The sequence below is a fragment of the Nylanderia fulva genome, unplaced genomic scaffold, assembly GCF_048542155.1.
Source record: "Nylanderia fulva isolate GAGA-0341 unplaced genomic scaffold, ASM4854215v1 Scaffold17, whole genome shotgun sequence".
Classification (NCBI taxonomy): domain Eukaryota; kingdom Metazoa; phylum Arthropoda; class Insecta; order Hymenoptera; family Formicidae; genus Nylanderia; species Nylanderia fulva.
The window spans coordinates 3598634-3612201 of record NW_028189945.1 but is presented as its reverse complement, the minus strand read 5'-3'; the positions used below and the strand labels follow the sequence as shown (position 1 = coordinate 3612201).

Sequence of the window (13568 nt, the reverse complement as noted above, 5' to 3'; positions counted from 1 at the left end):
AAATTTGCATAATTGAATAATAACTAAGCTAGAAATCCTTGAATTACGTGTTTAATATACAGATATCTTCTACAATATTCTTTTTTTTGAATTCATGATCACGATTGATTTTACACTGTGTATATACTTAACTATTGTATCTTCATGGATAGATCTTAATAGAGAGAATAACTATCCTCTTTCTTCTCTATCTATTCTTATATTCAAACAAAATATTTATTCAAATATATTAATATATTAATGGGATGATTTGGATAATATATTAATGGAAAATTGTTTTATTATTTTTTATTTCAATTAAAATAATATAGTTTTAATAAATAATAAAACAATATTTAATTATATTTACACAAGTTTTGTTCCATAATTTTTCACCCATGATAGATAGTATTCTAATTTTTTTAAGTACAAAAGTATATTTTTTTTCGAGAGATTAATGTCACTCTCACATCTATGTGGAAACCTCTTTGTGAATTCCTGATTGCTCTTTGTACTTTTATGCATTGAAATTTCTTTCTTGGCTGCTGTTAGTAATCTATGAAGTTCCGATAGTGATACGGATATATAAAGGGTTTTCATTTCAGGACCTGGTCCCTGCAAGATCGAAGCGCCTGCTTCTCTTAGTGCTGCCAAACACTCTTCATTTTGTGGTAACCAGTCAACCTAAGCATTCATTAATAATACATTATTATATAAATTAACGATACAATGCACATAAAAGTTACTCACACTTTTGACATTTCTTATAACAGATTCAATTGCTGAATCTACGTCTTTGAAAACTTCATTGTTTTTTATATTTGCACATACAATCAGAAAAACATTTGCAGCATCTTCGGCGCAATTTAGATAATCTCCAATATAATAGAGAGCTGTATATGCATAAGCATATATCACATTTGTCACATTAAAATATACATAAGGAGATGCTTTCTGAAGAAAAGTAATTCATTTAAATTGATTTTATCTATTCTGAATATGCAAATCATTATTAATAAATTTTGTCTGGTACCTGCAATTCACTAAATAATGGTACATCTATTAAACTAGGATATTTTAAATTCTTATAATCATCCATAGTATCCTTTTCAATGGGTTGAATTAATTCTTTTTCAACACGATGAGTCCACCATGGTATCCATTTGGGCAACAATTTTTCTGCTTCTCCATTCTTTAATAACGCTTCAAATTCTTGTTTTTCTGCATCTGACAAGGCTGACCATAATTCATTTGGATCTTCAAAATTAACATTCTCCAATCTGCTTTCTAAATCGAGAAGCTGAAACATACATTTGAGAATAAAGCAATTTATTAAATTATACAATAAATTATTCAAAAATTATTAGTTTAATTAACTCTCTCATACCTCTTGCTCATCATCTGAATCCAGTGGACAGTTCTCGTCATCAATACTGCTCTCATCAAAATCTTTTAAAACATCATCTTCAATATCTGCTTCATGTACTCTTTTAAGAATTTCTATCATCTTCTGCCTAACAGCTGGATCATTTTCCTGAGATTTTAACTCGTCCTCGACGCACTGCTTGTAAAAACTCTCTGAACAATCTGTGTGCGCATCTGATTTATAACATTCGGTCCCACAATAACCTATGTTGCATCTTGGACAGGTATACAAACGTGTACGTTTGTTACATCTAATATTAAAAAAAGCATACGTTAGTAAAAATTTAAATGTTAGATTTATAACATAATTGATTTTTGCAAAGGCAGCATTTAATTTTACTGTAACTGCAATTATAAATATTACTTTTTTAACACTGTAATCTGTACAAGTTTTACTCACAATTCACAAATATTAGCAGCTGAACTTGGACCAGGAGATTCCATCATTTTCCTATTATTACAGTAAATTTGTATTATTATTTAGAATTCTATTATTACAGTAAAAGAATAAAATATTTTGACGATTTGTTTATTGTTTGTATCTGACAGAGTCTCTCTCTACTTTACCGATGCTACTTTGTAGTTCGATACGTAGTACCTTTTTATCACACAAGCAAGTGTGGCGCGTCTGTCGCTGTTAAATTGCCAATCGTCCGGCGTTTTTTATTATTAATTATACAAGCAAGATATAAAATTAAAATAAAAAATACGAGATAAATTTGCTTTTTTCTTTAACAATTATAGATCTCATTAACGAAACGCAATCATGTGTCACATTCCGTGTACAAGATTCATTAGCATAATTTCGCGATTATTTTATATAATTTTCCTTTTTCTCTTTATCGTGCGATTTACAATTTAAGTACAATGTATATACGTACGCAAAATACTACGCAGTATCTACACGGTAAGAAAAAAATGCTGCGTTATCTCTATCCTGTCTAGCCTGTCGAGTTAGCGCGTAATCCGATCATTTATTGACAGTACTTTGACAGTCAGCTGATCCACGTGCGAGTTTCCATTGGCGCTCTCGAGCGAGCTGCAATAAAAGCAAACCGAAGGTAGCGCGATGAGTCATTCCGAACCCAACAGCCGTCGGTCTCTCATTCAGCACTTTGTTCCGAAATTGTCTCTCTTCTTTTCTCTTTTCTTTTAATACTGTAATTTTGTGAAGAAAAAACTTTCATCGATAAAAGAGGTTATCGCTGATACTGACGCGTCGCATAGCAGATACGCGTAATCAATATCTTAATCTCTTATTTCTGATCTAAAACTCGTCTCGTTCACTCGAGGTCGCGGACTTGTTTTGCGTGAAAGACGCAATAAAAACAGGTTTTCACGTACATATACAGATTATCTTTTATTCGAGTACGTATATATCTACAAATCGTGACATAACTCGTCGCAAATCACTGTGTGATTATATACAATCGCGCCGGCAATAATTATAGCTTTCGAGGCCTGTGTGTCACATCTGGGACACGATCATCGGCATCCGGAGATCAGCTATATTCTTCGCTTATCCTCTTTCGAGAGAAGTGCCAAAAGTTTATTTAGTCTGCTCCCGACAGCGTATTCGAGAATAGGTGAACAATCCAGAAGCTTTAGACATGGGTGTCGAACACAAGGTATGTTTTTACTGTAATTCGTATCTTTTTATACACTGTATGTGCTATTTCTTTCTCTTTTTCTGAATTTTTTTGCATAAAATTGAAAATTTGCGTGAACGCGACGATATCTGCAGTGTGATAAAGTTGGAATTTAATTGCTTTAGCGATTAAAAAAAGGCTTTGTAGCCTTGAAGTTTTTTCTTTGTTATATCTCCACTCGATATTCCTGAAATACATCATTATTTATATATATTATTTACACGCAATTTGTGTATGCGTGTGTATATACATATACACGCGATTGCGTCGTAACTATAATGACAGTAAGCTAAATGAATTTTGCTGCATTATGTTTCGATCCATTCTTATCAGTTTTTTCTTCTCGGATATATTGCACAATATTGTATTAAAGGCGCTCATTGACGTGAAGTCTACTTTTATGTTTATATTTTTGTGTAATTTTTTTGTTTTCGCATATGCAACATACATACATACACACCGTAATGTGTTTGAAGATTTTACATAAAAATAGAGTCTGCTTTTATGTCCATTTATAAGTTGGAAATTCTTGATAAACAAATAAGTATCGGTGCGTCACTCGTGATAATTAATCATATTTCCTGGGAAAAATTTATCAGTAAAGAAATACACATACAATATATATATATATATATATATATATAATGTATGTAAATTAAGCGTAATATATATACTTTTGCAATTTTTGTATATTTACATATTTGATAGACAATTTTAATTAGAATCCTATTTTTTCTTCCATTCTGTATTGAAAATATGGGTATCTTTTATATTCAAAATTCAAATGTCTTCGTATTATTCGGTATTATTGTAATTTATCCAATTTTATTTGAGATTCACTGGTCAGTACTTATTATGACCAGGCGGATGACGTCTGACGCATGCGTTTTTTTTCTGTAAACAGATGAGAATATTACGTATATACATATTATACTTGTGACAATAGTGTTTAACCACTGTTTTTTTCGCATTTATAATTATTATGACTCCGCGAACTCATCTTTAGTTGAACAGAAATAATTTTGAGAATCATTACATCTCATATTACATCTCTTACTCGTTATTTTTGCCGCATTTCGTCATATCATATCAGGAGAGATCGTGATTGAAATGATTTATCAATAGCTGGTGAGAGAAAAATTATATTTTAACTATATCTCAAGAAAAAGAAAAGATATTAAGTATACAATGTCTCAGAATTATTGCTAGTTTTATCTTTTATGATAGAGGTCGGATAAGAATCCCGAGATGAGGGAAACTGCTGCGAGAATTTGTCGAGATTACTTGCACGGCGTTTGGAAGCATGTTACAGCACAGAATATTATCCTAAAACGTATCAGGTTTGTGAGATTTTTATATGAAGAATTGTATGTAAAGTATTTTACACTTTATATAATTCAATCGTATAGATAAATTAATTGAGCGTAATGAGAAAATGACAAAGTTTCTATTATTACTTTCAGTGGTGGTCTTAGTAACTGGTTATACAATATTGAACTCCCTGAAGGAACAGTCCCAATTAGAGGGGAACCTCGTCAAGTTTTGCTACGTTTATATGGACAAATACATGGAGAGAGAGCCTTGGAGGGACTCATCACAGAATCTGTCATTTTCACTTTACTCTCTGAGAGAAGACTCGGTCCCAAGCTACATGGAGTATTTCCTGGTGGTCGCATAGAGGAGTACATACCCGCTCGACCTTTACTCACTAAAGAATTGGCAGATTCTACTTTGAGTTTACTGATCGCAGAGAAAATGGGACAAATACATACAATGCAGATACCAATTAGCAAAGAGCCTAAATGGATATGGGAAACAATGAATAATTGGCTTAATACAGCAACAGATATTCTCGAAAATAATGAAGATATTGATATTCAGCAATTAGAGAATATCAGTGCAATAAAATATATGAATTTAGAGCATGAAATCAATTGGCTCAAGTAAGTAGAAAAATGTTTTAAAAGTTTATAAAGAAAATATTATATATGTATTAAATATAAGATTTGAATTTTTTAAAAAATGCCTGAATGATTCAATTTACGAATATATATTTATCAGGGCACTTGTGATGCAGCAAAAATATCCGGTTACATTCTGCCATAACGATATGCAGGAAGGCAATATACTTCTTCGTCAGAATACGCGAAGGCCGGAGTTAGTACTCATTGACTTCGAATATTGTTCCTACAACTATCGAGGATTTGATATCGCTAATCACTTTGCTGAGTGGCAATACGACTATACAGCATCGGAATATCCTTTCTTTCACGAACGTTCATCTGCTGGTCCTACAAACGAACAAAAGGTAAGTTTGAAATGAGAAAAATATTAGGCGATGATCTAATCTGGGTAAGACATCCTAATTATCTGTTTAATATGTTTCATCGAACGTTATCATATCATAAATTTTTTTTCTAAAATTAAACCCTTGAGAAGATATATTGTTCACAATAGATAGGTATATTTAGTACAAAGGCATAAAATTATATTCATAAGGGAAGTTTGTAGTTAACAAAGAAGTTCGTGAGCTTCGCACGATAGCAATTTTTATCGAATTAATTCATCTTTCTAATAATCCGGGAAGAAATTAGAAAAAAATTTTCTAGTACTTTTATTTTCTTTTCATATTTATCAAACATTTACATTCAAATCATACAAGAAAGAAATGTAAATTTGATTTAAGAAAACAATATGCATTTTATACATCATAGAAATATAAATTATTGTCAGTATTTTGTAATTTAAACTTACATGATATAGTCTTCGGCTGGAAATGTCACATATTATTCGGTACTGTGCCAGGACCCACAGTAGATAGGGTGTTAGCTTGGCGTGTGCTGCGTGTGTATATATTAGTTTCGCAGGACCGCAGTCCGTCAAGACAAAGCTGAAAATCTGCAATCAGAGAAAAAAATGGCCAGCAATCTGAATGACAATGTCTATGCGATGGATCCAGACTTATGGGTGCTCTACTTTGTGGAACCAGGGTACCACCATCTTGGCAACACCAATCCGCTCGTCTACATTTTATAGTACCTGTACACTCTCTCCTCACTCTAATCAATTCATAATCTGCGTACCCTTGTACGAATGTACTGTCTTGGTAGCGGTCAAAGTGCATTAATTTAGCATTGGAGCACTTTAACCGATGTAATTCTGTACGCATGATTAATATGTACCGGATTAATAGCCTGACTTGATAGATTTTGTGAAAACAATTGACATTATAATTGTGTCGATTTGTCATAAAATATTATTAGGGATTTACAATCGCGCGTGCGTTAAATAAATAGGAAATATTTATTTTTTAATTACACAGAGATATGGATAGGAATAAGTAATTTGATAATCAAATATGATATTTTTGAAATAATAATTCTTTTTTTTAGATTGATATAAAAATTTACGAAAAATAAAAAGAACTTCATGCAGGACTTCATATTTCATTTTTAAATATACATTTTCAATATTATGTTAACTCATGTATCATAAATTAGTTTTTTTTGTATTTTCTTCTTCAAATGTCTGTTACTTTGTCAATAATATGCAAAATCTGTGTATGTTCAGTTAGTTCATATTGCTACAATATTTTTTATTTTTATACATTGTATAAACTACTTTTTTGAGACAATCACTACTGAATATTTTTTATACAAACAAATCTATTACAGATTATTTTAACAATTATTAAATAAATTGAAAAATACAAGAGTAGGGTAACTCTTTATCTTTCTTCTTCAATACATGATTTTATAAGCTAATTTTTCTCGACAGCTCAACTTCATAAGAGCCTACCTCAAAACACTGGGAAAAGAAGGATCTCTGGAGGAACAACGTGTCATGATGGAAGTGAGGATATTCTCGTTAGCTAGTCATTTATTCTGGGGTCTGTGGAGCATCGTAAACGCCAAAATTTCACAAATTCCATTTGGATATTGGGTATGTTCAAAGTAAAAAATTTTATCTTATTTTTTTTGGACTAATTTTAATTAAATAATAGCGATCTATTAAACATAATCTGTATATTTCAGGATTATGCTGCCTCCAGATTGAAGAGTTATATGTATCTGAAAGAGAAAATCCTTGCCTCTGGTCCACCGACTTTGGATGGTAGCTTGAAAAGAAAATCCTGAGATTGAAAAGGAAGAAGATGCAGTTACGATCTATTTATAACACTTTGCTATATAAATAGGTAACTTAATTCGTTTCATCAATTCCAACTGATGACATTGATACAACTCTAACACAAGCAACGAGTAACTCTTTTGACAGAGTATACTAAATTATTATTTCATTCGAAATGAAATAATGTACTTTGCTTTCGTAAACGTGTAAGTGTATTGTTTGGACAATACACGATGTGAACGAAACAGATCAAGAGTAAACGGAAAGTCAACCATATGTGATATAGAATAAGCATGTACTTAAATGTTTCGTTTAGTATTTTTAATTGCATCTGTCTCCAATTTTAATGTGCTTCTATCAAAAGTAAGAAACAAAGTACTTAATCATTTGTATTTATAACATTCTTTTAGAGTGAGAAAATTTTATTTTATATGAAATATTTTATTGAAAATTACAAGGCTGAGTGTACAAAATCATATGCTCAATCAAATTGTGAGTTTTGTTTTATATATTTATTGAAAGCCATATCTCTTAATCTGTTTTTTTCTGTCCATGTGAATGTATTCTATGTATTTGATTTTTATTTTTGTTACATGTACAACGTATAAATTATATTTGTAAATAGAACTAGAGAACTATTCGCTACAATATGCATTTTTACTTGAAATTATATAACTTATGTATTATAATTAAGTACAAGTATTTAATCTTGTATGAAGGACAGCATTCAACATTCACAATTATTAATGTTATATCATTATAAAACTGCACCAAAAACTGTATAAAAAATGTATTTTCACGAATTTTTAAATAAAATGTTTAGCTTTTTTTCTATTTTGAATTGTTTTTATACCTTTAATTTTCCTATTAAGTTATGATTACTTATAAATTTTTTATCGTTTTAAATAGAAGGAAGAAAATTACATAATACAGAAGACTGCATATAAATACATATATATGAATTAATTTTTCATATTTATTGACGCCATTAAAAAACTGATTTTATAATTGTAAATGTATGAATTTCAGCGTTTCACTGCGATACAATAAACTAATATTAGTCGAAAAATGATTAATGCAAAAAATCTTTCAAAGAGTGAGGATTTCAGAGGCCCTAGACTCCAAAAGTTTCTCCATCGAGCTAACATCCTTGCACCATCCATCGAGACGTTGCACCATTCCGGCTATCTGACTGCGATCTAAAACGCGAGGCTGCACCCAAGTCATGTTGACAGTACCTGCTACCTGATCTATGGCACCTCGAACGAGACCCTGAGCGAGAGCTTTCATCACTAACAATTCAACCTCACCGAGAGGCAGGCGCGTCTCCTGCGAGATCTCCGCAAATGTCAGCTGTCTGTGTAAACATTATCGTAAAATGTCCATTTAACAAAAAATGGTTAAATGAATATTTAATTTAATGTTTAAAGCTTTAAAGCTTTTGCGTAACATTGCGTACAACAAAGATAATAATGAATTTACGCACCGATTGTTGGCTTGCCGCTTGAAGGTCATTTCCATGAGACACAGCAGAGAGATCTTTTGTCTCAATTTTAATTCCTGCGCGGCTAGATCGGCCACTTTGCTCCATTGCGGTTTCAATCTCTCCAACGCGACGATATCACCGGCGTTGAAGGCCTGTAGCAAATCAACAAGCCAGTTGTTGGGTGTGCCCTTTAACGATTCTAAGACTGGATGCGCCAGCAGTTCCCCAAGGTTATAAACTCCTTCGCCTAAGAGCGCTGCTAATCCAAGGAAGAAGGCATGTTGTTCTTGTTCTTGTCTGCTTAAGCTGCTCAATTCAATGCAACCTAGATATCTTAATGATAAAAAAGGATAATTAATTTGATTATAGAGATTGTATAATTCTCAATAAGCTAATACAAATTATACATATAAGCATACCTCAATGCCGTACGATAATATTCTGCATGTTTGCCTTGTAATCTATATAGCCTGCTGGCTAAAAGGTAAAAACGTCCGTGAACTGTTGTAACTCCATCAGCATTATCTAGCATAGCTTCTACTTCTTCTATAATCTTTTTTGCTTGTTCCTGGTTATTCAGTTTATCCAATAAGATCTGTCCCTTAAGAACCTTACAGAGAGCAACAGCTTCATTGTTACTCTGGACTTTGGTTTCAGTTTTCTCCAAGAATTTAATTGCCTCCTGTTTGTCTTGAAATTGTTGGATCACATGTGCCAATATTTCCACCAATGACAATGGATTTATTCTTTACAAAAATATAATAAAATCTTAATAACATGAAAAAATAAAGAAAATGTAAAATAATACAGTAAAGTATAAGAAAAAATGTATACCATACAAATAGTTACATATTTATTTAAATTCGCAATAGAATGCAATTAAAAATACTCACTTATTTTCAAAGGTAGATAGGAAGTTAACATACAGTTGCACAAGATTATCTCCCTGTTGGAGAGTCGGATTCTTCACAAACGTCTCCAATTTCAGCGTCAGCTGATGCCAAAGCCTGCAAGTCACCGAGATCGACACATCCATCTGTTATATTTTTCGTCGTAAAACCTTATTATACGAAATAATATATATTCGTCTTACCTCTTGCTGTACAGCTCCTCGAGCTGAGCCCATTCCGCAGCCAGTTCCTTATCGGAAACATTTTGTTTTTGGTTGAGATACGTATTCACATCCTTCACCGCCACGGACGCCGCCATGTCTGATGACATGAGTGAACGATAAGTTTATGGTTATGATCTCAGTTTCTCACAGCTCCAGGAACTTAGCCGATCAACTTCGACTTTAAAAAAATTTTTTTTTAATAGTTTGTTGGCCTAATTACAACGTTTGTTAGCTCTTAATTTTTTTTTAAATTAAAAAAGAAAAATTAGTGTTAAATTAGCTGGAAAAAATCTCATTAAAAAAAAAAAGGTCTAATCGATGCGTAATCGTTTACTAATGATTGTTGGTCTGATTTTAGTGTTATTGGTTCATTATTTGTCTTAAAAACAAAAAATTATCTTTCACATTAAAGCATATGCATCTATAATAGACCAATCATAATTGAATGTAAAATAGTAATCGAATATGATTAGTTCATTTCTTACAACTTAAGGCTTATTTCCATAAAAGGCTTAATCATCTATAAATCTTAAGGCCGGGTCTACAATCAGTCGATTATTCCTCTCATTCTTGACTGTGATTGGTGAATTTCTTGAAGCTTATGCTAGTTCAGCTGAAAAGAACAAACCTAATATCATGTACATTCTAATACTAATAGAAAATTGCGTACTTTTTTTTTAAACATCGCGTGAAATATTTTATGCATTATTTAAAAAATGCATTTATCTAATTTGTAGAGAAATGCAAAACATTATGCATTTTTCTTACATTACAAATTGATAAGTTGAATATAAAGTGCAGATTATATTTTGATGCTACTTTTATTCAATTCGCTCAATTTTTAAGAAAACTTACTGCAATATTTAATGTAATTAAATGTCATTCATAAAAGATACAATATAAGATATTAGCATTTATTTTTGACATTATATAAGCGATCAAAAGTATATAATCGCACTAATATTTAAATAAAATATAACATATAATTTTATACAATGCAGAGCAATCTGAAATTTGTGTCGAAACTATGAGTGAACATTTTACCGTGCACAGACGATTACATTCAATAACGTTGACTGTTCCATCTTACAATTATTTACTTAGTAACTAATAACATTGGTTTAATATATAACAGTGGTTTAATATTCTCCTAATATATTATACATTACATATATAATACACATTTGTGATGCATTGTGTATTTTTAACTGTACACTATTTGTTTATAAGGAGATTTAAATATCTCCTTTTTCTAAAAAGTATAATTTTATTATTTCTCATTAGATGAGAAAATTAAACAAATGATGATTACATTGATAATTCAGAAAATGAGTATATTTTCTTTTATTTCTTATACTAATCCTACCAGCCAATCCAACAAATAATTTTATTAGCTATCAACAACTCGTTATACTTCTATGAAAATGACTAACGTCATGATAACTGTACATTTTCTTCGACAAAAATTGGTCTTTAATTAGTATTATTGTTTATTATAAAGACACTTTACGATGGAGAAAGAGCAGCAACTCCAGGCAATACTTTACCTTCTAGAAGTTCCAAACTTGCACCACCACCGGTGCTCACATGACTTACTTTATCTTCTGTTTTCCACTTGGCTGCGCACGTCGCTGTGTCTCCACCTCCAATGATAGTAATTGTTCCTCGTGTTGTAGCCTCAACAACATTGTCCATCAAGCTCTTTGTACCTTTGCTGAAGTTCTCAAACTCAAATACTCCTGCTGGACCATTCCATACTATAACTTTTGCTCTCTTGATCGGTTCTATAACAAAATAATACAATCAATGATACATATTATCTGTTAAATATTTATGTTATATTTACAATATTGAACATAATTTATTATATGCATGTTCTCAAATATATATTGAATATGTGAACTGTAACAACAAATTGATATAAATGGGAAAAAAAAATTACCTGCAAACAAATCCCTCGATTTTGGGCCAACATCTAAACCCATCCATCCATCAGGTATACCAGTCTCTATGTCTGCAGCTCCTACTGTTGCATTCTCCGCAAATTTATCAGCGGTTACAAAATCTACTGGTAAATGAATTTGAACATTGTTCTTTTTTGCTTTGTCTAATAACTCATTGACAATTTTTGCACCCTCTTCATCGAACAGTGAGTTTCCAATCTATAATTACAAACATATAAATATATTTAGTTGCAAGCATTACTATAGTGCTTATAATTTTAATTAAAAATGTTACATACTTTCATATCTTTAGATACTTTTAAAAATGTGTAGGCCATACCACCACCAATGATCATTTCGTTTACTTTGTCTAGCAAATTGTTAATTAGCTGGATCTTATCAGCAATTTTAGCTCCTCCAAGTATCGCCAAAAACGGTTTTTCTGGATTATCTAAAGCCTTTGCAAAATATTCAAGTTCCTTTTTCAACAGAAAACCACTTGCTCTCGTGTCAAATCCATCTCCCATCATAGAACTATGAGCACGATGAGCAGTTCCAAAAGCATCATTTATATATACATCTCCTAGTTTTCTTAAAGATGCTCTGAACTCTGTAATCTTATCTTTATCAGCTTTAACCTAAAATAAATCAATTTTTTTAATTCCTGAGCTCTATACTTTTGTCTCATTCAAAAATTATTATAAAATTAAACTGAAAGATTCAAATTCATGAAAACAATTAGACGTACCTTACTTCCATCGGGACCTACTCCTTTGCCTTCCTCTTCAATGTGATATCTCAAGTTTTCTAATAAAATGATAGTACCAAGTGTTGGATTGGCACAAGCAGCTTCTACCTCAGAACCAACACAGTCGTTTAAAAATAAAATGTCTCTGCCTAGTAGAGTCTTTAGTTCCTCAGCTACAGGTTTCAGTGTATACTTCTCGTCTCTCTTTCCATCAGGTCGACCTAAATGAGACATTAGAACAATCGACTTGGCCTTTTTGTCGATGGCATATTTTATAGTATCTAATGCAGCAACGATTCTCTGATTGTTTGTTATCTTTCCTTCTTTCAGTGGAACATTGAAGTCAACTCTGGAAAATCATTACATTATATTATATTATATGAATATTGCTTTTAGTTTTTCGCCATTCTTTTCTGAAGCTTAATTTTTTCCTCACACAAAATACGTACCGTATAAGTACCCTTTTATCTGTTAAATCAACTTTGTCGATGCTGAGCTTGTTGAGCGCCATGACGATGCTTCTCCTTGTAGTTCTACTTGTCACAATATTTCTGAAGGGAAGACGAATATTGTCAGGTGTGACGAGATACGTTAAGGGCTTATTAATGGAATGAGAAACGTCACGTAATTGATTTCTGTTGAATAAATTCAACTGCGTAAAGGAGTTGAAATCACGACGAGAACGAATCTGCGTTCCAAAGTCAAAGCAAGGTCGTCGAGCGTGGCGACCCCCCGTAATTCTTCGTAATAAACGACATATTCGATCTGACCGAATCGAAATCATAACGTTTTGATATAAAATTACCGCAAATTGTTATTTAATTGACATACACGTGTTTGGAAATCTTTGTCACTCTTGTGTTATATTCTTATTTCTGTACCAAAAAAAAGATCAAATAAAATATTGCAGTAAATTTCTATTACATATATTTTATAAATTATATTATGTCACAAACAAATTTTATTGTCAATTAGTGATCGTCACTTTGAATATATTCTATTTTTCAAAAAATTATTTTTTCTAAAACCCACAGATTTTAAATAATCGCGTTTTGAAATTATTAACCAGTCACGTAAGAGATACACAAAAATTATG

At 31.6% G+C, this 13568-nt stretch overlaps 4 protein-coding genes across 6 annotated transcripts; 1 reads left to right on the top strand and 3 right to left on the bottom strand.

Annotated features, from left to right (window-relative positions):
- Positions 1-35: 35 nt before the first annotated feature.
- Positions 36-2602, bottom strand: LOC114938245 (zinc finger HIT domain-containing protein 2). Of its 2 annotated transcripts, XM_029312098.2 has the most exons (6): positions 2286-2602; positions 1805-1855; positions 1367-1655; positions 1013-1279; positions 730-933; positions 36-663 (listed from the first exon to the last, which is right to left on the bottom strand). In XM_029312098.2, exons 2-6 carry the CDS (start codon positions 1849-1851, stop codon positions 346-348), a joined length of 1125 nt encoding a protein of 374 aa, XP_029167931.1. In that variant the 5' UTR covers positions 1852-1855; positions 2286-2602; the 3' UTR covers positions 36-345. The 2 variants fall into 2 exon arrangements, with proteins under 2 accessions (XP_029167931.1, XP_029167930.1); XM_029312097.2 differs by lacking the exon at positions 2286-2602 and having other exon boundaries at positions 1805-1982.
- On the top strand, positions 2448-8015 carry LOC114938244 (choline/ethanolamine kinase). Of its 2 annotated transcripts, XM_029312096.2 has the most exons (7): positions 2448-3032; positions 4147-4181; positions 4281-4393; positions 4517-4996; positions 5115-5361; positions 6831-6995; positions 7088-8015. In XM_029312096.2, exons 3-7 carry the CDS (start codon positions 4302-4304, stop codon positions 7187-7189), a joined length of 1086 nt encoding a protein of 361 aa, XP_029167929.1. In that variant the 5' UTR covers positions 2448-3032; positions 4147-4181; positions 4281-4301; the 3' UTR covers positions 7190-8015. The 2 variants fall into 2 exon arrangements, with proteins under 2 accessions (XP_029167929.1, XP_029167928.1); XM_029312095.2 differs by lacking the exon at positions 4147-4181 and having other exon boundaries at positions 2449-3032.
- A 110-nt stretch (positions 8016-8125) lies between these two features.
- On the bottom strand, positions 8126-10224 carry Rpn9 (regulatory particle non-ATPase 9). Its single transcript, XM_029312094.2, has 5 exons — positions 9761-10224; positions 9561-9674; positions 9087-9413; positions 8668-9000; positions 8126-8538 (listed from the first exon to the last, which is right to left on the bottom strand). The coding sequence occupies exons 1-5, from the start codon at positions 9886-9888 to the stop codon at positions 8271-8273; spliced, it is 1170 nt and encodes a 389-aa protein (XP_029167927.2). The 5' UTR covers positions 9889-10224; the 3' UTR covers positions 8126-8270.
- Positions 10225-10681: 457 nt separating this feature from the next.
- On the bottom strand, positions 10682-13271 carry Pgk (phosphoglycerate kinase). The gene is made up of 5 exons (XM_029312090.2): positions 12922-13271; positions 12473-12821; positions 12024-12362; positions 11724-11943; positions 10682-11565 (listed from the first exon to the last, which is right to left on the bottom strand). Exons 1-5 carry the CDS (start codon positions 13254-13256, stop codon positions 11288-11290), a joined length of 1521 nt encoding a protein of 506 aa, XP_029167923.2. The 5' UTR covers positions 13257-13271; the 3' UTR covers positions 10682-11287.
- Positions 13272-13568: the final 297 nt, after the last annotated feature.